Source organism: Zootoca vivipara, chromosome 2, assembly GCF_965207765.1.
Source record: "Zootoca vivipara chromosome 2, rZooViv2.hap1.1, whole genome shotgun sequence".
Classification (NCBI taxonomy): Eukaryota; Metazoa; Chordata; class Lepidosauria; order Squamata; family Lacertidae; genus Zootoca; species Zootoca vivipara.
This window is the reverse complement of record NC_142584.1, coordinates 78,370,617-78,395,238: the sequence shown is the minus strand read 5'-3', so window position 1 is coordinate 78,395,238 and position 24,622 is coordinate 78,370,617. Positions and strand designations below refer to the sequence as shown.

General features: G+C 43.6%; 1 protein-coding gene across 4 annotated transcripts in view; it reads right to left on the bottom strand.

The window, feature by feature from the left end:
• The window catches only part of CACNA1D (calcium voltage-gated channel subunit alpha1 D), a 204,337-nt gene extending 180,324 nt beyond the window's left edge, over nucleotides 1–24,013 (bottom strand). For 3 of the 4 annotated variants that reach the window (XM_088662244.1, XM_088662245.1, XM_088662243.1), the window contains exons 1-3: nucleotides 20,695–24,013; nucleotides 15,810–16,128; nucleotides 14,027–14,132 (exon numbers count right to left, since the gene is read on the bottom strand). In XM_088662244.1, the coding sequence (XP_088518370.1) occupies nucleotides 14,027–14,132; nucleotides 15,810–16,128; nucleotides 20,695–20,737 (468 nt within the window). In that variant the 5' untranslated portion in view covers nucleotides 20,738–24,013. The remainder of the gene's footprint in view (nucleotides 1–14,026; nucleotides 14,133–15,809; nucleotides 16,129–20,694) is intronic. The other variant, XM_060271438.2, reaches the window with a different exon arrangement.
• Nucleotides 24,014–24,622: the final 609 nt, after the last annotated feature.

Sequence of the window (24,622 nt, the reverse complement as noted above, 5' to 3'; positions counted from 1 at the left end):
TTGCTTTTATAACCTTGTGCTGTTTACATTTCAGATAAAGAGCATCCCATGTTTGTCCTTTCTGTGATTTATGAGAAGCCTAATCTTTCCCCCATAATTCTAGGCGGTCCTGTGGAACCTTAAAACTTTAAATGTCAACAAAGATAGCTATTTCTTACAGATCCCTCTTCAGAAATAACAGCTAAAATGTTTATTCAATGTGCTGGAATTACCTACGCTCTCGGTTGCATATTTGAATACACAAATCCCATTCCCTTTTTGAGCAAAGGAGGAAATTAAATGGTGCAGTTATCTTTGTAGGTGGTCCTATGGCACATAACTAAAAAGCTCTCAAAGTGGGGCAAGGCCACTATCTATTTGAGAGGACAATTGAGTGCACTTTAGGTACAATTGGCAAGTGTTGTTATCTACTGTTTTTGTGTAGTCTTACAACTTACAGGCATTTTCATCCAAGCACACTGTACAGTTACACTGGGGTTAGAAGCAACTGTCCATTCTTTTGTTTAAAACAAGGTCTTTGCTGGAAGCTTTTTCCCTCCACCCAAATTCAGTTACTAAATGTAGAGATGAAATCCTGTACTCCAGATTCACTGCCGGGAGGTGAGGCAACTCGGGCAATACTGGAACCTTGGCTGTGCTAGTGTTATCTTGGGATATGCCTTTGCCTGTGGGAATCTGCACCTATAACATTGTGGGCAGGCCAACACAAAAATACAGTTGGCACAACTCTGTCAGCAGAAGGAGAAAAATGTGACCAGAATGAAGCAGGCATATACCAAATCCTACACTTCTTCAGACCCAAACCCCACTCCCACAGTGATGGAATGTAATACCAACCTCAGAGGTGGCGTAAATAGGCCTCACTGAACTCAATGGAAAGGTGGGGGGGGCATAGAGTTATGCATGGGGCTGTTAAAAGCATGCCAGCATATGACTGCTGTGAGTCAGCAGTATTGTTATGGAAGCTGAGAATGTGGATGGCAATGTTGCTCCATTCTACGCTTCTCCTTTCTTTTTCCTACGTACTCCACTTTTGTGCTATACCAACTCTACATTGGGACGTGGGTAGCGCTGTGGGTTAAACCACTGAGCCTTGGGCTTGCCGATCGGAAGGTCGGCAGTTCGAATCCCCATGATGGGGTGAGCTCCCGTTGCTCGGTCCCAGTTCCTGCCAACTTAGCAGTTCGAAAGCACGTCAAAGTGCAAGTAGATAAATAGGTACCGCTCCAGCAGGAAGGTAAACGGCGTTTCCGTGCGCTGCTCTGGTTCACCAGAAGCGGCTTAGTCATGCTGGCCACATGACCCGGAAGCTGTACGCCGGCTCCCTCGGCCAGTAAAGCGAGATGAGCACCGCAACCCGAGTCATCCGCGACTGGACCTAATGGTCAGGGGTCCCTTTACCTTTAACTCTAAATTATGCCAATTTATACAGCTAAATGGCTGGCCAGCATGATGAAGCCATCAAACTTTCTGACCCAAGTACTGAAAAGACCAGGGCTCTTAAATCTGTGTGCAAGTGAGTTAAATTCCAGGGATATTGCCTAAAGCCAAATTAGTCTATAGTTAAAACACATGGGGTTCAATGGTGGGTGGGATTGCCAAAGTTTTTTAGTTTTTTTTTTACACCTGTCCCCATTTAAAAAATTTGCCCAGAGCGTAAACCTGAATGTGCACAAGTTAAATGTGCCTAAGTTGCGAGATGACCTGTATAAATTCCATTTACTGCTGCTTATCTTTTTCAGTGTGTGCCGCTGTTTTAGTTATGATTGTTATTACAGTACTTTGATTGTTGCCCAGCAAGTAAGTATGGCTCCTGAAGGACAGATTTTGCACATTTAAATTAAATAAAATACCTGTGTTGCTTGTTACATTACTGTTATAATATACAATTGAAAGAATGTGAAGATTCACAGACCTATGCTGTACTTTACTCATGTCAAATCATGCTAACTTCTCAGCCACAGCCAATATACTTTGTGGGTCAGCTGCAAATGATTACGTGAAAAGAGGCACTAGCAATTAATAACAACCTTAGGATTGCTTTGATTCACCCCCACCACCATTTTTCTACCCATAAAAAGATGAATAATTGAAATTTATTTTTTAATATAAAGTAAAGGTAAAGGGACCCCTGACCCTAGGTCCAGTTGCAGACGACTCTGGGATTGTGGCGCTCATCTCGCTTTATGCCTTTTAGCAAAATCAGACAGGCTATGTAACATTAGTTTTCACCTGCAGGGCTAAACTGTTTTGTGGAGGGAAACCCTCTAAGAAACCTCAAGTAATTTATTCAGATTGCTCCTGAGAAGTTTAAGAGATGTCCCCAAGTTATAGATAAAGTGAGCCAGTGGCAAAGAGAACAGACATTTAAATGGTTTTTATTCTTTCTTGCTTGTATGTAAGGAACCATCCCTACAGCCCTAAGGCTAAACAGCATGTTATTCACATAGTTTGCCCTGAAGTACAAGCTTTTTCTTTTACAAATTGCCAGTGTGGATGGTCTGATTCAGATCAGGATCCTGGCACTAAATATATTGTAAGAATGGAAATGGCATAGTGCATCTGCAGCAGCACAACCAGACCCCTTCATCTGCCCCTGCTGCAACAAAGCATGTCTCTCCCATATCAGTCTCTACAGCCACAGCAGGCGCTGTAACTCTTCAATGATTTGACTTCGCCCTGAAAGGCGCACTACTCCATTCTTTCCCATGACAGAGGGATGCCAACAACAACAACTTTGCTCCCCGCTTCAGTACAATAGGATGTAGGACATTGTACCTCTAATTTTTTTTACAGTTTATGAAATATGTCAATTTTCTGTTTCTGCGCTGAAGAAGTTCTCACGAAACAGTGCATCATTCCGGACACTCTCCGACAAGTTCGTTGACTACTTCAGCAACTTAGGAATTTTGCAATACTAAGCTTTTCAGCTTGTTTTTTTATTGAATGACTTTCTGCCATTTGGTTCCATTCATATCAACAGGGACTTTCAGAGACCTATAGGATTTGTTTTCATGTGAATTATATTAGATATGTTCAGTTTCCAGTCTTGTTTTTGATATTACATATGTTGTAAATACCGTCTGTTCGTTGAATTTAGTCACGTGTTGCCCAGGTTTTGGTTTCACCTCAGTACAATCTCACCAGATCACTGCAAAAATACACTTAGTTTGCAAGGGGGGTGGGGGTGGGAATTCCCATTCATTCCAATGGCAACTTTCCACCCACAAGGAAAATGGCAAGTCAGGGGAGTGGGCTGAAACAGATCAGGGCAACAGCAGGGATGAAAGGGTTAAAATTCCCCTATCACCTTGACAGAATCCCAATCAGGGTCTACAAAGAAAAGGGAAAAGCTTGCACTCAAGAGCAAACTATGTGATTAATGTCACATATGGTTAAAATTAAAAAGGGAACCATTATATAAGTGCCCAAACTACTGAGTTTACCCATCTCACTTTATTTGTAATATCTGAAAATGAAATATAGGCACACAATTGCAGCCCTATCACCACCCCTGCTTTTCAGAAAACCTTGCATAGTCAATGAAAATTGCTTGTAAATATCTATTGTCCCTGACATTTATTTCTGTTTGTGTGCGCGCGTATATCTGTGAGCACATGCACATGCACACTGTATGTGTGTATTCTGCAAATCATCTTGGGTGTCATAAGTGATTTATAAGTTTTCAAAACATACAAATACAATTATAAGAATTTTAAACACTACTTTAAAAAAATGACCAGGCAGATCTTATCAAACAGCTGCTACATGCTTTATATGAGAAAAGACATGCTCTACCGACTGAGCTATCCCAGAGATAACATAAGCCAGGCTACTGTGCTTGCCATAAAAGAAACAAGAAGGCTTGTCTTCCCCCTAGCATGCTAGTTTTCTATGCAGATGGACAGTTTTGTATGGAGGAAAATGCAGTCATGTGAGTCTCCTTCTGCAGTCTGATATGGAACTGTCTGGGCACAGATTTACTGCACCACTGAGAACTAGACCAATATCTTTGCAGGATCTCAAGTAGTAAGAGAAGATAAAAGAGGTTGTACACGTCAATATATCACAGAGCTAGCAATGTTAAATTCTCAGCTCATATCTCTGTTCTGACAGAAATGCAGTGGGTGGCTTTTTGCAAGCTAATATAGTTTGGGTTTACACAGCACGAAAAGAGCTTTTAAGCTCTCCATCACACTCAACACACCACCTCTGGATGGTTCTGGGTGCTCTCATGAGATCTTGCAGGCCAATCCAATTTCCCACAAAATCTTGCACCATCATCCCTAGCCTTCCAGAGCTGTTGTGCTGAACAAGCCTTGCCACCCAAGCAAGGCAAAAAGCTCAAAAGATTATTTTGAAGGTCTGCTTGGGTTATCTGGCACAAAAGAGCTTTTAAGCTCTCCACCTTGCTTGCTAACCAAGACACGCTCAGCACAGCACCTCTGAAAGTGCTGGGGGTGTTCTCTCTCCTCCTCACCCGCTAGCCATGCTGTGGCTCCTGTTTGAAAGAAGTGAACACACTTCCTTCTCATGAATTTGTAGATACTGCATGTGTTACTTTAAACCACCAGAAGGTTCTGTGTAGTAATCTAGCCAGCATTTGCTTGTAGTCTTTGCTTTTGTCAAAGTTAGGTAAAGGGACCCCTGGCCATTAGGTCCAGTCGTGACCAACTATGGAGTTGCAGCGCTCATCTCGCGTTATTGGCTAAGGGAGCCGGCGTACAGCTTCCAGGTCACGTGGCCAGCATGACAAAGCCACTTCTGGCGAACCAGAGCAGCACACGGAAACACCGTTTACCTTCCCGCTTGTAGCGGTACCTATTTATCTACCTGCACTTTGACGTGCTTTCGAACTGCTAGGTTGGCAGGAGCTGGGACCGAGCAACGGGAGCTCACCCCGTCATGTGGATTCAAACCGCTGACCTTCTGATCAGCAAGCTTCTGTGGCTGAAGTTAAGTCACTCCTAAAAGCTGAGCCCATTTTTTGTTTGCTGTTCTCTCTAGACAAGATGTCTGCTATTTCTCGCTTTGTAGCTCCACTCATCCTGTAAATAGTTCCTGCATGAACAAAGCCCTTGAACTTCGAAAACTGCAAATTTCCCACCTAATTCACCCTAACTGTAAGCAGACCTTTCAATTATATGCAATTTTCATGTCAATGCAAAAAATTAAGGATGAAATAAATTGTAGAGGAACTATTCAGTGCTGAGTAGCCAAAATTCAGGCGCCAAGCACAACAGAAAATAAATAAATAATAAGGCTAGGGGGAAGTACAGGTAACCAAGGGCAAGAAGCAGGAGGATATACAAGAAGTAAAAGAGGCACACATTGAAACAGCACAGCTAAGGAAAACCTGGAAAGATGTCCAAATCACCCTCAGCCAAGGAAGGCACACATCTGATACTTCATGCCTTACTGACAAAAAAAGCACCTACTTACAGCAACTTCCATGGTGCCTTGGATACACCCACCCACATCATTTTAGCCTCTAGGCAGCTGTCTCCAGGTCTGTGCCCTACAATCCACCTGCAGCACCAGTGGAACCATGCCCCTTCACCAGCTTATGTACCCTCGTCTGACCAGTGGTGGGGACACAATCTGAAACTTCTCCTACACGGAAGCAGTCACTGCTCTTCCCTCTTCAAGCCCTTCTTGGCCCTAGGAGACAGTGGGATGGGGGAACATGGGGACTTGTCCCGCCTGTCCCTGACCTGAAAAGCCTCTTCCTCCATTCTTCTTCTGACACATTCTGTGCTCCCACCTCTGCTTTTGGCTGCTCTGACCTGTCCTCTTTTCTCCTCCCTGGCTCCTGCCTTGTGAGAGGCACTAAACCCCATAAATCTCTATTTCCCTCCCCAGGGACAGACCCTAGCCGGCCGGCCTCCCCCCCCCCAGCCCTGTCAATCCCTGCCAGAAGACAACCAAGGAAATGAATGTCATGAAAGCAATAAACAGAGGCAGAGTTAAGAGGTACTGCTTAGATAAGATCTGATTCTGACATTGTCCCCACAGAGAAAGGAGCAATTCTGAATACAATCTCACACTACCATTTTGTTCCAGAATACAATGTCATGTACGAAGCAGAACTATCTTCTGTATAGGATCCAACAAAAATTGGCTGTTTCAGTGGCAGGGGAATCTAATCAAGATAGTCAGGAATATTGCTTGCACGCAGTCAGTAAAAAAGCTTTACTAGCAGCAAGTCCAAATTAAAACAGTACAGACTTTCAAGATAAGGCCTAATGAATATTAGCAATTATCCCAGCGGGTGTGCTCATCAGGAAGGCAAAGAAGAGCAAAGGAAGAGAGAGATCTTCTCACAAAAGACCATTCAGAGGAATCATCTTTAAAAACAAACTGGATTCAAAATTGTGTTTGTTTGCACAGTACAGGGTTTCTGTTGTTAAAGAATGGACACGTCTACCTTAAAATTTAAATTATTCCTGTTTGTGAGATGTGCACATCCAGCCAAGGAGGACAAATGGCCAATGGTTACGGTAAATTCTTCATTGACAGAATCATGTGCAGCAGCTCCTAAGGTGCAGAGAATACACATGTGCTCACACTTCTAGCAACCACATAGCTGACATTAACTTTCCCAGGTTGAAAGTAACAGTACAGGCTTATGAACCCTTGTCTGACAGTGTGTGTGCATGCAACCGGGGATTCTCCTGCACAGAAGTTGTCACTGTGCTTGCCTCTTCAAGTCCCTCCTGGTTCTTGGAGACAGAAAGGCAGGGGGTGGCATGGATTCGACTGGCCCACCCCTTGCCTGAACAGCCTCCCCCCCCTCCTATTCCAACATGTTCTGCGCCTCCTCCTCTGTCTCGTGACTGCTCAGACTCTTCGCCTTCCTCCAGCTCTGGCTTCTGCCTTGCAGATGGCACAAAACCCCATGAATCACTGCCCCCCCTCTCCTAATTCAGCCCCTGGACCCCCTGCCTCCGCCAAACACTTGTCAGAGACCTGCCAGTCCCTGACAGCACATTTGCCTTTGAGTTTTGTATTGGGCTATTTTGTTATTGCATTTTAAGGGCATCTTTCAACTACAGACTTGTACCGTATGTTTTACAGGAAAATCCTACGTGAGGTTTGGGAGAGGCACAGACACAGATCCACTGCTACGTCCCCAAGCCCCGCTGGCTTACTTTTTCACTGCACCAGCCGTTTCAGTGCAACAGCACAGCTGAGCAGTCCAAGAACCAAGTCCCATGGGCAATCTGTAGGGTTGCCAGACTCAATAGAGGACAGGACTTCTGTGCCTTTAATTGCCCTGCTCTCTTTTGAGTCTGGAAACCTTAAAGAGAAACCAGCAGACCCGTTGCTTGGAAATTAAACAAAGGGTCTGCTGGTTTCTCTTTAAGGTTTCCAGACTCAAAAGAGAGCAGGGCAATTAAAGGCACAGAAGTCCTGTCCTCTATTGCAGTGTTTTTCAACCACTGTTCCGCGGCACACTAGTGTGCCGCGAGATGTTGCCTGGTGTGCCGTGGGAAAAATTGAAAAAATCGATTTATATATAGTCAATATAGGCACAGAGTTAATTTTTTTTAAAACATTTTCTAATGGTGGTGTGCCTCGTGATTTTTTTCATGAAACAAGTGTGCCTTTGCCCAAAAAAGGTTGAAAAACACTGCTCTATTGAGTCTGGCAACCCTAGAAATCTGCAAGGCTGGGACCCTCCAAAAGAGTAAGTGCGCTACCTTTCCTCTGCTCTCACTCAAACCTGCTTGCTACCATCACTAGGAATAAAAGCCAATACAGTCACCTCGATTTAAGTACGCTTCGGTTTGAGTACTTTCAGTTTAAGTACTCCACGCACCTGTCTGGAACGGATTAATCCACTTTCCATTACTTTCAATGGGAAAGTTCGCTTCAGCTTAAGTACGCTTCAGGTTAAGTACAGACTTCCAGAACCAATTGTGTACTTAAACCGAGGTACCACTGTAGTATCTTTCCGTCCACCTGAGTATAGCCCGGGGCCCCACCCTCCATCAGCACTCCTCTATGATCGTGAAGGCCAGCAGAAGGGCAACAATATGCCTTTCAACTGCCTCCAGCCCCTCCCTCAGAAGGGCATATGTGTTATGTGGCACACTTGGTAGTTATCCTTGGTTTGCAAAAATTCTGGGAACTGTAGGTCTGTAGGAGAGACTAGGAATTTTTAACAAAAATGATCAGTACACTCACCAAGCTAAAATAGCCAGGACTCTTGGGAAGAAGGGGTCGCAATGGTTATATTAAGATTTGTAATGCTGTTGTAACCTATGCCACATCCTGCTTCGTTATTATCCACCAAAGTTCAAAAGTCCCCTAAGAAAACACATGATGAAATCCAAAGCTCATTCCGCTTTCTGCAAGGACCTCCGTAACATCTCATTCCACCCCAAACGTGAGGACAAAACCGTGGACTTCAGGAAAGGAGAACAGCTGCAGCAATTCTCCAAGGCAATGAATTCTCTACAGCAATTGCTATTAACAGAAAAAGTCCCGAGCATATTGCTCCAGAAGTATTTTTGTCAATTATGATACTACTTGTTCTAGTCCAGTGAAGTGCACAGCAGCTGGAGCTGCACACACTGATCTCTTCTTTTTTTAAAAGAAAAAGAAAAAAAGAAAAAAATCAGTTGTTTGGCGGGGAAGTAGAAGGTTTTCCTCCCAAACAGCTGACCACCAGCTTTTTCATATATATTTAAAAAGCTGCTAGATCAAAAAAAAAAGGAAGTGCACATACAGCATGTAGCTGCACACATAGCTCCTCATGTAGCAAGAAATATGAGCACAGAAGTCTGCTTCCATATACCTATTGGTGGTAGGGCAACTAACTATTAGTTTTTATCAGGAGTACACTAATACTAACAATTTAAGAAAGGCTAACGAGTCCATTTTCAATAAGAACTGAATTCTGGAATTCATGTCATCTTTGCTATCCTACTCCACTTCTACTGCATCTTTCTTTGGATTGAAAAAAATACATCATCACACACACACACACACACCATTTACAGATTTGGGTTTCTGAAGCTGTATGATAAGATTTTCTGGCTTTATTATACCTTTTTAAATATCATATAATATCCTATTTTATTCTGCGAGACAAAATGCCTTCTGCTTATGTTTTAGCAGAAGCTATTGCATTTTATCTGAGTATTATTTTTGGCCTAGCAATCAGCTTTCTTTATTTGTAAAATAAAAAAATTCCTTCAGTAGCACCTTAAAGACCAACTAAGTTTTTATTTTGGTATGAGCTTTCGTGTGCATGCACACTTCTTCAGATACAGTGAAATGGAAGTTTCCAGGCACTTATGTAGAGAAGGGGTGGGGAGGGGTGGGGATGGGGAGGGGGGATCACTCAGAAGGGTGGTGGAAATGGGTGATTGACTGACTGATAGCTGTTGATGACCGCAAACGACTGCAAATGGTTTTGCATGAAAAAGCAAGGGTTGAGATGGCTGAAGATCGCTTATCATGTATAATGAGATAAGAACCCGATATCTCTGTTCAAACCAGGTCCCTCCATGGTTTTGAGCTTGGTGATAAGTTGCAATTCAGCAACTTCTCTTTCCAGTCTATTTCTGAAATTCTTTTGTAGAAATTTTATTTGTAAAGTTATTCCTCCACCAAACTACCCGCTGCTACCCAAGTTCAGTGCTTTGAAACTGACAATGTTATGTCATTAGTACACAGGCACAGGAGGTTTTTTAAGGCCGCATGCTTAACTTTACACTACTGACAATGCCATGCTATACATGTCCACTCAGAAGTAGGTCCTATTGACTTCAATGGCACTTACTTCCAAGTAAGTTTGTATCAGATTGCAGCCATAAAGTCTTGCAGACAACTAGCTGCAGGGGGGCAATCACAGTCACACAAATGCCTTTTCCTGAAGAATCTGTAGGCAAAGAATGGTGCTGAGCAAGCTGAAATATGGGGGGCATTATTTAGTTTACAAAGTTCTCCACTGTAAATTGATTCAAAATGCCTTGGATGAGTTGATGGCTAAATTTTATTTATAAGTGCTGCCAGTCACAATTTGTATTAATCTAACGTTTACTGTGACAATCCATTTGGGGGCGAAAATTTATGGTACAATTAATAGTTTCATCCACCTTGCCTACTGTGTTGATTGCCTTCCATGGAAGATGGATTAAACTTTATAATCCGCCATATAAGTCACCTAATAGAGAAGCTTGACATACTGATATTATTCACTAAAGTGAACTGCTCACTGTCGATGTAATCGCTGCTAGTGATGCACGTGGCCTGGGCGACAATAAAATAAAAATATCTTCCAGATCTCAGCAGTTCCTTTTTACCCTTCACACAATATGCAGAAGAATGTCTTTGTTTCCTAACGTAGGCGGGGGAATGCCACCATTGTAAACTAAAACTTAATCTATTATAAAAGAGGCACTTCCAGTGTTTGCATTCAAGGTGCACAATACATGATGGCATTGGCAGATACTCTTCCTATATGCTGCTTTGTTTTGTTTGTTTTTTTATTGAGTTTATAAACAAGAATAATCTTATACAAATACGTATACCAAGTTTTCTCACGTCATTTGTATATCACAAAATAGCATAATAAAGGTGGAAAAATATCTACAGCATATGTTTCATTATTAGTAGTCAATGTATAAGGTCTTGGTTCATGACGTGGTTCAAACAACAATGAAGAAGGAAGGAAGGAAGGAAGGAAGGAAGGAAGGAAGGAAGGAAGGAAGGAAGGAAGGAAGGAAGGAAGGAAGGAAGAAAGAAAAGGGGGGAAGAGGAGGAGGGAGGAATGGCGAGTGGGGTGGGGTCAGGTGGTTATGTTTCTATTATTCTACTTAATAGGGAGGGTTGTGTCAGCGTTACTTATAAGGGTTTTCTTGCTACGGTATTCACTTGGTGTGTTTCCTTGGTGGTGAGAGAGGTTGGGAGTGGCTTAGGGCAGGGTTCACTCCAGCGGAGATTCCTCCATGGGCCAGATTGCGCCTGCGATTTCTGGCGTTTGCATCTGCGCAGATGTGATTTCTGGTGCTGCGGAAGCCAGTCCCCGTGCCGCGCTGTGCTGGTTTAGCCCAGTGGGCGGGGACTCGCCGAGTGGGTGGCTCGGTTTGGGGGTGGCTCATGGGCCAGTTAAACAACCCCTGTGGGCCACAGGTCTTAGGTTGCCTACCCCTGGATTAGGGTGTGGTTGGTTGTCTTTGGTTGGCTGTAGTGAGAATTGTCCACAAGCAAACATTCTGTCACCTTTCCCCTTCTAAAGTTCAGAACCCTGCCAATTACTTTTTTACTTTGAAGTGCTAAGTACATGGAATTGGGCTGTCAGATTAACCCAAAGACTGTGGGTGACACACAATGCAGCCATACGCAGAATGGACCCATTCAAAGCCCTGACAGTCTGGACCAGTCTACCCTGCAACATGGGCAGCCGACCTGTGACCAGCCCACCCTGATTTATAGTCAGTAAAATTTACTGTAAAATACACAATTCATGATACAGGGGCTATCAATTACGTACTGTAGAACTAAATATTACAGAGCTGTTGTTTTTAAATGTTCTTCGTCCATCTAAATAATTTTGTATGCAATAATCAATTCAAATAAATTGTAGCCAATTAAGCTTTTCCTCACTGCTCAACAAAGTCATTAAGGATTTGTGCAAACGTAAAATGTGTTTCTCTGAACACACAGTTGCATAATGCATACACAGTCCAATGAGAGCTCTATTGCCAATACCCAGTGTAAAACTCTGTGAAAAATATACAAGGTTTTTTTGTGTAAAGAAACCTTAAAGGCATTTTTAAAAAATGAAAGCAAGACGTATAAAAAATTGAATACTTAAACTTGCCCATGAACTAAGGTAAAACTATTGGTTTTGAACAAGGTGCACAGTTAAAACAAGATGAACCCAGCTAAAATTCAATAAATTGCCAGCCTCTGATGCGGACAGATGCTTTTCCCACTTCAAATAATGCTTTATGATATTGGTTATTAGCACAGACCTCCTAGTGGATTGACAGTGACACAGAGATTTTTGTCCTAAATTTCTGGGAGCAAAAACAGACTGCTCTGGCACACCGCTACATAAATTGTTCTTTACATTGACCTGAATTGTGCTGTGTTTTTCCAGTTTTTGTTGTCTGCAGCTGTTTAATATCATAATCTCAGTAAATTAAGAATACCGAAGGCATATATATATATATATATATATATATATATATATATATATATGACAAGTAACCAATGTTTTAATGGGCTTTTCAAACAAGTGCCTTCATTGTGCAGTGACAAAAAAAGAAGCCAAAAGAGAAACAAACCAACACTATTTAGTATTACAGACTTCAAAGCACTCCTTGTATACAGAATCTCAAGTTAAGATAGGAGCAAGCGAAAACAAACCGCGTATCAAGAAATGTTGAATTCTTCCAATTTGGTTTTATACGTTTCAATCAAAAGATACCAAAGAAGTGTTTGATTGTACCTCTAAAAATACTAAACTGAGGATGATAAACACGAATATAATTAAAAAAAGATTGAGAAAATAATGACAAAATCAATTGTGACTACCAGAATCGAAAGATTACTCAGATCTATTTATTTGGGGCTGGCAACGTGCTCAAACAAGAATCTGCAGACCACCTCTGCTTTCATCTTAGAAGGATGTACATGATTTGTTACAAAAACCCTATGCCTCAAGCATTAAAAAAAAATTAAACTGCACAGAAGGCTTAAAAACTAGCTTGCTATCTAACATGGGAAGTTTTTCACATAGGACCTGATGTTCACATGAGGACACTTCAAAAAAAAATCCCCCGTACATGAACAGAAATCCCAACATGAGGAGATTGCCACATTTGAACCGTCCCTAGGTACATTTTTCAAGTCACTAGACCATGGGTAGGCAAACTAAGGCCCGGGGGCTGAATCCTGCCCAATCGCCTTCTAAATCCAGCCCGCGGATGCTCCGAGAATCAGCATGTTTTTACATAAGTAGAATGTGTGGTTTTATTTAAAATGCATCTCCTGGTTACTTGTGGGGCATAGGAATTCATTCATCCCCCCCCCAAAATAGTCCGGCCCCCCACAAGGTCTGAGGGACAGTGGACCAGCCCCCTGCTGAAGAAGTTTGCTGACCCCTGCACTAGACCACAGAGTCACAATGTATGGGGAGGGGGGCAGTTCTGTTACAGTATGAGAAATGTGGGTGATCACTGGAAGACACAGGCTGTCATATAAGAACTCTAAAGGATCATAAAATGACCCTGTGAAAAAGGCTGGAGAAATAACTTGCACAGCAGAGAAACTTCTTTGGGTTTGGGGAACCGTTTTATCATGCAATCATCTGCTAGTTTGGAAACAGTAATTCCATGTGCAAAAGAGATTTCCACTAGCAGAAGAATACCTTTGGATACACGTCCATTGTTTTAATATATAAACCTTGGTATCTGCTGCAGTAAATAACATTTACATGGGTCAAAGCCCACTGATGCTCTCACTGAAATCAACAGCATTATGATACCCTTCCTTCCAGGGTCTAATCTTTTAATTAGGAAGCTAACTTTGTATGTTACTTCCCAGTAAATCCTTATCATAGAATAATGCATTTAAAGGTACATCTCTGTTGATAATATAAACCATTCAATGCTACCATTATTTTTATTTTAAAATGTGAAAAACAATTGAAACTACATGAATAGAGAAATAAAAGTTCATTTGAGGGCTGAGCACTAAGGCGGCAGACAGCATAAAACATCAGCAACATATAAATCCAATTACTGTGTTCCTCAAAATGCATTTGTTTCACCCCAAGAATTATCACAAACCATCTTATTATATCATAAACCAGAGCTTGCCTATTGCAACTGGCAACCAAAGCAGCCAAACACATTTTAGAATGTTGGTTCTCATCTCACCCACCCCAACTAAATGTGTAATTCATGCCATACTTTTATTTAGGCTTCATGTACATTTTTTTTTAAAAAAAATAAAGCACTTCAAGAAAAGGAGGGGAATCAAAAAAAAAACCCCACATACTTACCAAGTTTTGATTTGTTGAATTAGAATCATCTTCTGGGAATGGGATGTAAACAGCTAAGGCCACACAATTGGCAAAAATAGCCAGTAATATAAATATGTCAAATGGTCTGAAGTATCTTGTTAAGGAACATCTAGTATTGAGATATATTTATATACAACTCAGTCTAATTCCTTACTAATTTCTGCATTGAGGGCCATAGGCTTGTTTCTGACATGTTCAGGCCCTTCTTTTGACTGATGGAAATGACAACCCATCCTCCACAAGCATCCATTATATTGCATCTTTGTCAGCACATGACCTTTCATCAATGCCCGCTTTTTAGTAACAAACTGCACAATTACATTATTTTGCACTATACATATATATACACAGTCATACCTCGGTTTAAGTACGCCTCGGTTTGAGTATTTTCAGTTTAAGTACTCCGCGGACCTGTCTGGAACGGATTAATCCACTTTCCATTACTTTCAATGGGAAAGTTCGCTTCAGGTTAAGTACGCTTCAGGTTAAGTACAGACTTCCGGAACCAATTAATTGTGTTTGTAAACCGAGGTACCACTGTATATATAAATATATATATTTAATATATATATTAAAATCCAATTACATAATACATAATATTGAATCAATATTTTGATTCAAATATTTGAAATGCTTACAGATCTGTTCTCTCAGTGTAGATACTGATCATTAGCGCTAATGGAATCTGCATAGGCACAACAGCCATGGAATAAAACCACAGTCATATCTGCCTATATCTGGATCCAACCCTAATTTTGGCACATCAATTTTACATTGGTATGTACAGATTATTAGACAGGGAGAAAAATGTAAGAACATGCTAGTGAAAAATATGTAGCATTCATAGAATATAAAAATAACAGTTTTGACCAGCCACATATTTATGCATGGGTTGGTTCAACTGAAATTGTAAGCTGCAATCCCATTTACCTCTGAGCAACCCCAATTGAACTCAGCAGGACTTAGTTCTGGCTAGAAATGTATAGGATTTTGTGGTTAGTGTGCTATATCAAAAAAGGCAACTTTTTTTTTTACAAAGTAGCATACTAACCATCTTGCTCAAAGGCTCTTCTGTACATTCATTTTTGAAGCACAAATTTATCCTATCAGAACGAAGTTCTAAATAGTGATGACACAATGAAGTCTCATCTTGTGGCATTGGATAATTTGCTTTAATAAGCATATATGAATCTATGCATGTGTATCTAAAACACTTCAACAGTAGCTTAATAAATGTGAAATAAATCCTGAAGTCCAAAACACTATGTATTAAAATTAAATGATATTTTTAGAACTGCATTTTAAGAACACAAGACCTTGTATCTAAGGCTCAGACTACACATTACATAAAAGTTACATTCACTCCTCTCTGCCACATTTTGTAAGTCCAAATCAACATGGACAGGCGATAACTTAGCAGTTTTAATCCTCTACCCAGGCTGCTTTTTCACCCAGAGGAAAAAATCTAACAGGGAAGATTTCGCCACCATCACCTCAGATGAATAAAGGAGGCTTAGGGGGACCGATTTTTAGTTGGGAAAGGGTTAAGCAGCTTTTCTCTACTGACATTTTCTCCATTCCAATTTCCAACTTGCCCAGGCTGATTTTGGTTAAAATGAAAAGGGGGAAAAGGTAGGAAAACAGCGACAATACAGAATTCTGTGCAATATGTAGTCTAAGCCCAGGTCAATGTCTTTGACACACTTTTGAGTATTCAGAGATGGTAAGAACAAAAAAAAACCACCTCATAAAAAAAGGATACTTCCATTCTACTATACCAATGCAGGCTCTCCGGATTGGGTTATTGAGGGATAAACAGAAAAGGGCCCGGGCTGGCCGACTGTTGGATGTATTACCCTGTTTTTTGCTCTTGGCATATTGCTGGCGTTTTCTTTGGGACAGAGATCCTACAGGTTGGGCTGGGGTGGTGCTCATGCTTTGGGCAGCCTTGGCTTGTCTAGCAGCATCAATTGCAGCTTGCCAAGATAGCACAGTTTGCTTGGATGGTGCTGAGCTGTTCGACTGGAGAGTTGGTCCGTCACCAGGAAGAGGAATTTTGGTGCTATTTGCATAGCTTGCTTCTGTAGGAAAAAATGGGGGAAGGGGAGAAGAAGATGCATTTATCCTGTTTTAAAAGAATCATGTCCTTTTAAAACTGCTTGTGAGATACTATCTTTCACTCTATTTTGAAGCATTTTAAATAATAATAATAATAATTTAAAGACTTGGGGAATCACATTTACAAACATTAGCATTTGTCTTGACACGTTCTGAAGTTAACACACCCTGAATCTTCAAGGTATATTAAATATTTAACAAAGAAGCCGAATTCAAATCAATCAAACCCATTTTACAATTGATAAAAGAGTCCAGTTTTGAGTTAATATAAGTTTCTTCATTTGATTGTTTGGTACAAACTGCCTCCGCTTGTTCTGAATGTAAGAGCAAACATTACGGATTCTCTTAAATCCATAATATGTGAAGTCATTTCAATCCCTACAGAAACTGGAATGTATCCCTTCTGACATAAACCAACAAGCAAAGCAATCCTTTCAACGTAAATATGCATTGCTTCTTGCCTAACACAGTAATTCTCTCTGTGATAACTGAACACACTTTCCCCAAAAGACAGTTATCTTTAACGCTATACACCAATTACTACTACCATACTATGGATCCACAAATTTTGTCTAGCATTACTTGTGTTTGCTACTAACTCTGCTCCTTTCCTGAGGCTACTGACATGTACAGAGGACTTAGGCAGAGCAGAGTCTTGCCTGTGGCTTTGTACTGCATTTTGAAGAAACTCAAGATTGCCTCCAAAGTACAGCATGAAAACAGATGCCACCACTGCATCTCTCCAGGCTTGAGAGAGGGGTAAGTCTTGTCTCTTCATGTTGCATTTTGTCGCATTGCATTTTGGAGACTCCTTTGGGTGGTGTGACTGCAGAAACAAGGTATGGGGGAAGACTGCAATCAACCTGGCAGTCAAATTTGTGAATGCTTGATAATAACTAGCAAAATGCCTGCTGTGATGACGCATGTATATTGCAGAGGGCCCTGGGGTGGATTTTGCTCTCACCACAATACTGTCCCAAGAAAAGCTATTTATTTCCTCCTGTTGAAATGAATGGCAGAAAGTTAAACGCTACACTCAGAGACACCACAGGATAGGGGGGGGGACTGATTCCCTAAACCAGCCCCCTAAGTCTAGGTTTTAAAATTAAAGCTATAAACCATTCTGATATCTGTTTCTTGGACATGTCAGAGGGCGACAGAATGGTTGCATGGTAGTCAGAATTGGATATCATTCAGCAACAAGAACATCTGTAAAATAAAAGCAGTTTGTGTGTCGTCGTCCCCGAAACCCTTTGCACACACCACAGCACACCCAGGTATACTAAATTCATAGCATCTACAAGATGAAGATGAAGCTGGTGGTCTATGGAAATGTACCTTTTTTGTAAGCATGTACCTTTTTTAGATTGTAAAAGCTAAAGAGTTAATTCTTAACAGCCAGCCTTCTGCAAAACTCATTTTATGGTGTGCACACTTAACCAAAAGCAGAACTGGAACATCAGAATCTGCTCTGCTTGTGGATTTTAAATATTTAATTAACTCATTTCAGAGAGAACCTGTTGCAAAGCCGATGCCAGTGTACGTTTTACTGTTCGCTTATACATCCAGCACTCACTCTCCTCCTTTCTCCTGCTGACTTGTATATTGAATCAATGCTTGTCTGCCCCCAGTCTTATATCCTTTTCTACATCCTCCATCTATTAGCCCATATATAGGCTATATATAGCCCATAGTCACCCATATATAGCTTGTTTCTGCTAACCATGTGCTCTAATCCAGGAGTGGCCAACGTGTGGCCCTCCAGATGTTGTTGGGCTGCAGCTCCCATCACCCTCCAACAATGGCCATCTAGAGAGCCGCAGGTTGTTTGGGTCCTGTTGTAAAGCAAGCTAAGCAGATAGGGATGAAAGCAGGTAGGGATAGCAGGGGGTCAGTGTGCCTTGATCCCCATAGCGTCCTAAACTTCAGTGTTCGCCTAACCTGTATAGGAGGACAACTGGGACTGAAAGACCAAGGCAAAGTATGGATGCTCAGAGACGAAGCGATAAACACAGACAATGTGCGAGACTGCAGAGCATGCTTATTGCATGCAATATGTGGAGGTTGTGATGAGATCATAGGAAGAGCCCTGGATGATCAGAGCAAAGGCCCATCTGACCAGTGTTCTGTTCTTACTGTGGACAACTGGATGCTTATGGAGAAAGCCTGCAAGCTGGACCCAAATGTCACAGCACTCTCCCCACTTGTGTTCCACAGCAAATGCTAATCAGAGGCATGCCGCCACCAATATTATAGATAGTATACAGCCATCACGACTAGTAGTCGCTGATATTCTTGTCCTCTGTGAATTTGTCTAATCCTCTCTTAAAACCACCATTGTTACTACATCCTGCAGCAGTGAAGTCCATAGTCAAAGTGTGGGCTGTGTGAAGAAATACGTTGCTTTGTCTGTCCTGAGTCTTCCAACATTCAGCTTCATTACATGACTCCAGATTATAGTACATTATTATGAGAGAGTGAGAAAAAATATGCCTTTCCTGAACCTTTCCCAACCCTATAAATATACTTTTCCAGATGCAACAATCAGAACTGAACAGAGTCTTCCAGGTAAACTTGCATCATAGAGTGGTATAGTGGCATTATAACATTGGCTGTTTTATTCTCAATCCCTTTCCTTATGTTCCATCGCTAACATAGAATTTTCCCTTTCCACAACTACTGCACACGGGTTCAACATGTTTTTTGACACCTGAACTTATCCTTTTCCTGCTTTTTTGTACATGAATTTAGTAAGTGCCTTAACACTCAAATCAAAGGTTTTTTTGACCCTACAATACAGAACAACATTAGCAATGAAATTGGAATCTCTCTAAAGTTTACAATTAAAGGAGACTGTTTGGAAGAAGCAGCCTAAATTACAAGTAAGAAGATGCAACAGACCTTGATAAGGATCTTAGATTCTAGCCTACCAAGTGTGCCTGCGGGAAGCAGCTTCTAACTGTGCTCTAAACTTGAGGATATATGTGAGGGGGGGGGGGAGACAGAGGGATGCAAAGGAAATTAGAGAAAGAGAAATCGACAATAAGCTTTGCACAGGCAGGGGATGAACTAATATCTTTTGATCACTGCTCTTCAGACAGAACAAAGATGTAGCAAGGATACCTTTACAAACGCTTATTCTCCCTTTACTGAGGCAATGGGGTCTTGCCATGTCCTTTGCATAATCTAGTGACAAGAACCTAGTTGTAGCCTCTTGTGCTGCTTCAACTCCAGTGCTGCGAGTGTGAGCACATACAGAGATGCAAACCAGAGGTGGATTGGGGGAGAGTTTAAGATGGCTCCCTTGGTGTGGGTGAAGGTTGGGGAGAAGGTAACCCTTGGATGTTGCTAGCATGTTTCTCACCGACCAAAGAATTAATGGACCTTGCATTAAATCTCAGAGAAGGGAGAGTGGGGACAGAGTCGGAGAATGAAGAGTGGCTGGCCCATCAGATTGCATGGGTCACATCAGCAGCTGGGTCCATTGCTAGGTTACCCAAGGAGAAGAGTTCCTGCCTCAGGTGACCGTTTGATGCAATAGCAAACGTTGTCAGATTCACTCTACAATTATTTCTCCTAGAACCGTTTCGTAATTCCGCCCCCTCCTCCAAGTTGTACTGCTTTCTCATTCTTCCTTCCCCCCCCCGCACTTCAGTCTTTCTATTTTTATGGTATGTCAAAAACGAAGGCGGTCAACCTCTTGACCCCTCTCCTTGGCAAAGGGGCACCATTGAAAGTGAACTGCAACGGGGGGGGGGTTATCTTGCCCCTGGCGCGCGCGAGGAAAAGCACGCGCGCGCGTGCGATATCAAAGTCGCTGTCAATTTCAGGAGAGATGAATCATTTCCACGCAGCTCGCTCTCTGGGAGAAAGAGGAGCGGGAGGTTGACGGGGGGGGGGGCAGCAGCAGCGCCTGCCCGAGCCTGTTTGCAAAGGCGATTAACACACACGAGCCCCATGTGTCGTCTCTCCCTCGGCGCTCGGCGAAGAGGTGGAGGGGGGAGGGAGAGCGCTGCTCGCCCGCCTCCTTCCGCAAGAGCCTTAAACACCACGGCACATGCCCGGGGCGCCCACAGCAAAAACCAAAAACCCAAACCCCAAACCTTCCCGTCGAAAGGCGCCGCGTCCCCCTTCTCGCCCTTCCTTCCTTCCTTCCCTCCCCAGCCTCAGCCCAGCCTCAAGGCGAAAGGCAGACGTGCGAAATCAATGCAACGCGCTCCCGCGGGAAGGGGAGGCGGCCGCGGGGAGCCAGTGCACTGGGGGCGGCAGCGGGAGGCTCGCCCGCCTTCGCCTCTGGAGCCTGCCATAACCCCGTGACCCCCAGCCCTCCAGCCCTTCCTTTCGCCAGCCCCTTAATCCTCCCCGCGGTTCCCTCCTCTAATCCCAACATCCCCAAAATCCCTCGTTGTTTTAATCCCAAGGCATCCTCCTCCTGCTGCTGCCGCGGTTACTGCTGCTTCGGGAGGCGGCCAGGGATGGAGGTGGGGGGCTGGAAGGTGAGGGCGGGCGCACAGCGGGGCGGCTCTTACCGTCAGGGAGCTGCGGCTGCTGCTGCTGCTGCTGGGGCATCATGGTCACTTTCTTGCGGGGCCCCCCGAGACGCGGGCGCCGCTCCTTTCGCCCTCCTTCTGCCCGTCGCCGCTCCAAGCCAGGCGTGAGGCGATGCCCCCCTCTTGGCCCTTGCCCCTGCGCTGCCTGCTATCCAGCTGTCCCCATGGTGGCAGGGCGGGCGAGCGAGCGAGCGGGCAAGGGCTTGGAACGGGGTAGGGGGGAAGAGTCGCTGTGGCTACTACAACAACCACCGCCGCCGCCGGCGCCGCCGGTTCTTCTTCTCCGCCGCCGCTGCTTGCAAATCCCTTCGAGTTTGGGCCAACATGACACTCACATCCGGGTGACACGGGCGCTCTCCATCCCTAGTAACCCGCCGCCGCCGCCGCGGCTGCACCCTCTTCCCGCCCCGGCTGCCGCCTCTCTCGAGCCCGCAGCCGCTGCCTGCCTGCCTCCCGCGCAGCCGTCGCCAGGCGGGTTAACTCTCTCGCGCCTGCCGCTACCGCCGCCGCCACCTGCTGCTGCTCAGCGAGGAGGAGGAGGAGGAGCAGGCGGGCGCAGCGAAGGAGAGAGGCAGGCTGAGCCACGCAGTAAGCAGCCTAGAGGCGAGCTCCAGACCGGCGTCCACAAATAGCAAAGAGCGCGCGGCGGCCTTAACCCCTTCCTCCCTCCTCCTTCCCGCTCTTGAATGTCTTGGAAGCAGGAGAGAGCAACTGCGTTGCGAGGGGGTTCAAGGCCGCCTGGAGACCAGGCCCGCCTCTGGCGTGCAAGCTGCGCTTCGTACTCCCAGAAGATGTGCGTGCGTGCATGCGTGCGTCTGGGCGTCTGACCCACCTCTGCTCCTATACCTGGGCGTGAGCCTCCTGCTAAGGCGGCCGGGCGCGCATTTGCCACCAAGGGAACCTCCAGGGTCAGAGGCTTGCAGCGCCTGGGCTTTGCGCGCGGTTTTGCCCATATGCGAACTTCCGGTGGCATCTGGGCGGCGGTTGCTGCTGCCCTGGTAAATAAGAGCAAGGGAATTATGGAGGGAGGCCTTGCGTGTGAGGGATGGGTAGCTACTTTTTACACAGAGGGGGAGAAAGCAGCAAAAACTACCCTGAAGCTCCTTGTGTTGCACACGTGTTTGTGAAACACGGGTGGAAGAGAAAGCATCTATTGCTTGTCACCCAGGGGAATTTTACACTTGCCTTAGGTGAGGACCAGCCACGTGTTGAAAACGCGACGGCCTGCAGGGTGTTCATATTGGAAGAGGAGAGGTGAAGTTGTGGGCTAGAAGCCGTTTCCTCCTTCCCACTGCAATCCACATCTGGGAGTTAGAGGGAAGGGTTTCCAGCTAAGATCGTGTGCATGGGCTGACAGACTCAAATGAGCCCACCACCACCATGCCTTTATTTTATTTTATTTTTAAGTAAAGCACTGTGGAGGAGGCTTGATGTAGCTACTCATGACTGAAGTAAATTATGCATATCTTCTTTTGTTATTACACTAAGAGTCGATCAGCTTGACAGGGAACTTTGACTCAGGGAGGGAGGAGAGTAGGTGGGTTTCTTCCCTACATAACTTGCACCCTTTCATCATTTCTTTTCCCATCTCCCCTCTTTCCTCTACTGCCCACTTTGGGCTGGAAAGGTTAGCCAGGGAGATTGGTGCTGCTGGTGGGGGCAAAGATGCTCTGGTCAATGTTGAGTGTCCCTATTTGCAAAACGGCTCCTCCTCCTTCCGCTGCTTCCACTCTGGGGCAAGAGAGTTTGTCTGGCATAGCTCAGAATGGCTTGAGCAGAATCACATATGGGAGTAGATGGAGGGTTAGTTGCTTTCTCTCTCACTTAACTGACAGAGACTCTTTAGACACCATGTGCACCCTCTTTGCAAGGCACATGGAAACACTTAACTGGCACTCCTTCTGCTTCTTGTCACACTAGCGCTTGGGTGGCCAAGTGGCACTTTGCTTTCCTCTGTTGTCCTAACTACAATTCAGCAGCCTAGTCTTGCCACTGAAAATGACAGGAGTAGTTTAGAAAGATTGTACTTGTGCATCTTTTCATCCATCACCTTCCATGATGTATGTTATCAGATCTATATCCATGCCACCATTTATACCCACTTATTGATCCCCTATTAATTCCAAACCTCTTGAATGAGCCAATACCGCACCAGCCATTAACCTGTTCTCTTTCTAGGTGTAATAGAGACAGCCAGTTTTATCTAGATAAATATACAACAACAATAACCTGACTTGGGTCCTCATTACTCACATTTTGAGGGAGCAACTTCTGCCAATCCCTCCCCCTTAATCTGCAGCCTCACCTATCATTTCCCACACAGTTTCCAAGGGTCTCCCAATCCCGAGAAGCCGGTTTTTTGGGAGAGGGGATACAGGGGGCTGCAGAGAGAGAAGCAGGGAAGCCCAATTCCATGAACTTCCATTCAAAGAAGAAAAGTTAGGAACCAAGGCAGTGTTTCTAAGTGTTCTAACACTGCTGACATTTTACTTTTGCAGCTCAGATAGCATATTGTTTAGTGAATACATCAAGTAATTTAATGCAAATTATTTATCTTTGTTTTGACACTCTGGAGTTGTAATTTTTTTTAAAAAAATGCATACTTCAATATCATAATTTGTAATGTTAGAACTGCATATGAAACACTTTAATTAAATTATCCAATGAAATAGACGCTAATGAATACAGTCATTCATCCTGCAAAAAAGGTGATTTTCATCTGCTTTCTTTAGTAAACTGAGATATCCAATTATTCTGCTAAAATGGATTTGTTTTTAGTACATTAATGGAATACAGTGTTGACTCTTATTTGCTATTACATTACTTACATGCTCAATGTTAATACTTGCCTATGTTTATTAGCAAATGTTGTGAATAATGAGATTTTGGAGGGGGAAATAGCTTGTAATGGAATAAACACAGTGTTCTTGTCTGCAATGTTATCCCTATCACATGATACCCTACTGAAATAATTTATTCACACTTTTATATTAGTGAAATGGCATGTGAAGAAGCTAGCCTGTTAATTGTTCACTCTCCCCACTAGTCTGAAAAGTAATGATTTAGGAATGTAAATCATAATTAGGGGAGCAATCCAAGTCACTGGTGTGCAGCAACAGGGCTTAAAGGAATAGGGCCACCAATGCTCACTCTGGACAGGGTGAAATGTGGGGAGGGAAATCCTGTATTTTTGTTGCGCCAGCTCCAGGGTGGCACAGAAGAGAGGCCCTGATTGGGCTAAATGCTGGTAGCTGGACCATTTAAAGATTCATCAGATCCATTTTGGGAGTATACAAGAGGTGTATACTGTGGCAGCAAAGGTCCAACCCTGATGGCAGATCCAGCACAACCATGCAAAGCTGGACAGAGGGACACCTGCATCAAACCCCCTCTAGTATGGTAGATAAGTGAGATAACAAGCCTCATAACTAATTTGTGTAAGTCTAATCAGTGCATGAAGGGGTTAATACGATAGAGTAAGCTGTCCTGCCAGGCTTAGCTCACCTTGGGCACTAGATAATCAATACTTTCTTCCCCTTCAGTCAACATGTGAGGAAGGCTGAGCTTGTTGCTCCAAGCTCAGAGCTTATGGCTCTCAAGCCACTCAATTTCCTATACCAATAATTTAGGAACTTTCACCACTTTGCAACTAAGCCAAGTTTTTCTGCTAGTGCAGTTTTTGGAAGCACATGGAATCTCACCTTTGGAGAGTTTGTAAGTAAACCGATTTTAAACTTGGCAAACTATGCTAGGGGAGGTGGGAAGCCTAGGAACTCACTTTTAAGGGCATGTGTTAAAGGTCTGACAACCTGTATTTTTACTCTTTGCTGCATATTTTGTGATTTTAAATCTCTACTGGGGTTCTTTCACCAAATAGTACTTGCCCCAAACCTGGGTCTTGGCATCT